Raw genomic sequence first — 3,100 nt, 5'->3', positions numbered from 1 at the left:
AAAGACGCAGACGTGGCAAAATTAAGAAATATATACCCAGAAGCGAAGAGGTTTCAACTTGTTCTGATTTTCATTGAGATTCCACTTCACACTTCCACAGACTGAATGTACAATAGGTAAGAGCTTTATGCACACCTATGTGTATTTATTTCTATCATATTGCACATGAGCGATTTTATGAGTTTCATGAGAGCTGTGAGCCTGGCTTGGAGGGATCTCAGGACAAGCGGGCTTCTCAGGGTTCTTGGTACCTTGGAGGCTCCCGGCCTCCAGATTGGTACAAGCACCGTCTCCCCAGCACACTTCTGAGCTTGGGCGGCCTTGGCACCAGCTAGGAGCCCGCTCCACCCCGAAGTCCCGCACCCCAGCCGCCTTGAAGGAGACACCCTCGGGAATCGAATTACCGCCCCGCAATTAACATATGAATTTCCCCGACTTACAGGAGGGAAGGTTGGGGGTGGACTCAGAGCAGGAGCGGGAGTCCTTAGTACTAAGTAACTTTTCTCTGGGTGTAAAAACTATTTGATTGGCTCCTCGCACGCGCCTGCCCGCCCCCTTCTTTGACTGAGCCGACACGCGACTGGCGCAAGGAGGGGGCTGGGAGGGGAGCCGGGGGAGATACACTGGCGCGTGCCGCTTTTTAAAGGGGCGCAGCGCCTTCAGCAACCGGAGAAGCTTCGTTGCACGCGACCTGGTGTGTGATCTCCGAGTGAGAGGGGGAGGGTCAAGGAAGAGGAGAAAAAAAAAATCAGACATTGAAGAAGAGACCAGAAAGGGTTTTCTTGTTGCTTGGGGTTTTTGCCCTTCGTTGAACTGGGTTGCTAGCACCTACTCTATCACGACACCTCCGAGCCATTGCAGTGCGATGTCCCGTCTGCTGCATGCAGAAGAGTGGGCCGAGGTGAAGGAGTTGGGGGACCACCATCGCCATTCCCAGCCACACCACCTTTCGCAGCTGCCGCCACAGCCACCTGCTACCCTGCAAGCGAGAGACCATCCCGTCTACCCCGCAGAGCTGTCCCTCCTGGATAGCACCGACCCACGCGCCTGGCTGACTCCCACTTTGCAGGGCCTCTGTACGGCACGCGCCGCCCAGTATCTGCTTCATTCTCCCGAGCTGGGTGCCTCCGAGGCCGCGGCACCCCGTGACGAGGCTGACGGCCAGGGCGAGCTGGTAAGAAGGAGCGGCTGCGGCGGCCTCAGCAAGAGCCCCGGGCCGGTAAAAGTGCGGGAACAGCTGTGCAAGCTGAAGGGCGGGGTTGTGGTGGACGAGCTTGGCTGCAGCCGCCAGCGGGCCCCTTCCAGCAAACAGGTGAACGGGGTACAGAAGCAAAGGCGGCTGGCAGCAAATGCCAGGGAGCGGCGCAGGATGCACGGGTTGAACCACGCCTTCGACCAGCTGCGCAACGTTATCCCGTCCTTCAACAACGACAAGAAGCTGTCCAAATATGAGACCCTTCAGATGGCCCAGATCTACATCAACGCCCTGTCAGAGTTGCTGCAGACTCCCAGCGTCGGAGAGCAGCCAACGCCACCAGCAGCCTCCTGCAAAAGTGACCACCATCACCTTCGCGCCGCTGCCACGTATGAAGGAGGTACGAGTGCCTCCGTGGCAGCTGGGGCTCAGGCGGCCCCGGGAGGGGGCCCACGACCCACCCCACCCGGGGCTTGCCGGACTCGCTTCTCAGCCCCAGCTTCAGCCGGGGGTTACTCGGTGCAGCTGGACACTTTACACTTCCCATCTTTCGAGGACCGGGCCCTAACAGCGATGATGGCACAGAAGGACCTGTCGCCTTCCCTGCCCGGGAGCATCCTGCAGCCAGTACAGGAGGACAGTAGCAAAACATCTCCCAGGTCCCACAGAAGTGACGGAGAGTTTTCCCCCCACTCTCATTACAGTGATTCTGATGAGGCCAGTTAGGGAGGCGATGGCTCCGGGAAAACTGAGTCAACCAAATGCCCTTCCCAGTGCGCGGGAAGCCCCGCGGCAAAGATCCCAGCAACCTTTTATTTTTGCTCTGCGGTGGTCATTGTTAGCAACGACATGACTTCAGATGTCTGCCTTGACTTCAGACGTCTGCCTTGACTTCAGATGGTTGAGACTCTTCCAAACCCCTTCCTCCCTACCTTCTGCTTCCTCTGTATGTAGATACATTACCATTACGTGTACCTTTACGTGGCATCGTTTTATAGTCCATGCTGCTAATACGCTGCTAAAATGTCCTATCTCTGCCTCTGGTCTGGGCTTCATTTATTTTATACCCCGAGCGTTCATTCCGGTGTGTTGCGCTGACTCACAAGTAAGGGAGTTTCTAGTCGTAGAAGTTGTTTCCCAAAGGCTCTGAGACCCATTTGATACCGACTTTCAGTGCTTTACTGAACATGGACTACTGAGTTGTTAGAACACGGGACCAGATGAGGGTTTCCGTAGCGCATAAACACCTAGTGTGTCTAGGGAACCCAGAACACACGCACTTCGTCACTAGCTGCTGCTCCGCCGCGAAGAAACTCAACTGCCAATTGCAGACTAACATTTACTTTTTAAAATACAGCCACTCACAAATCCTTAAACTCTTTGCAAATATGTGTTTTTACAAATGAAAATTAAAACAAAAACCATGTAGTGTCAAAGGCATTTGGTCAATTTTATTTTGCTTTGTTAACGTTAGAAAACTTATTTATTATTGAGTATTTGAACCTATTTCTACTTGTTTTTTGTTTGTTGTTTGTTTTTTTACATTTTCTATTCGAGATCATTTTATTTTGATTTAGCGAATCCAGTTGCCATTGCTTTATGTATGCGCTTTTACAAATGATAAAATAAACTTGAAAAATACCTTTAGTTGTCACATATTCTATTCCAGCAAAAACGTTAAAGATAATTTGTAAGTGACTTTGAAGAAATGAGATTTGCTGTTTTGAAGAATATTGCAAATCCGGTACCTTGTGGTATTGGATACACCAATAAATCGTGAGATCAAATGTGCCCCGCTTTGCAGCGTGGTTTGCCTCTGGTATGGCGAGAATCTTGGGCCTCTAGTAAGCAATCTCTGGGACAAGCTGGTGACTTTGGTCTCCAGGACTCTGCTCTGAGCTGGTT

General features: G+C 52.0%; 1 protein-coding gene across 1 annotated transcript; it reads left to right on the top strand.

Moving 5' to 3' along the window:
• Positions 1-865: 865 nt before the first annotated feature.
• Atoh1 (atonal bHLH transcription factor 1) lies at positions 866-1,921 on the top strand. Its single transcript, XM_005360632.2, has one exon. It carries the CDS (start codon positions 866-868, stop codon positions 1,919-1,921), a length of 1,056 nt encoding a protein of 351 aa, XP_005360689.1.
• Positions 1,922-3,100: the final 1,179 nt, after the last annotated feature.

The sequence above is a fragment of the Microtus ochrogaster genome, linkage group LG3 (genome assembly GCF_000317375.1).
Source record: "Microtus ochrogaster isolate Prairie Vole_2 linkage group LG3, MicOch1.0, whole genome shotgun sequence".
In the NCBI taxonomy this organism is placed as follows: domain Eukaryota; kingdom Metazoa; phylum Chordata; class Mammalia; order Rodentia; family Cricetidae; genus Microtus; species Microtus ochrogaster.
The sequence above is the reverse complement of the archived record's forward strand: the minus strand, read 5'-3'. Positions and strand labels throughout refer to the sequence as shown.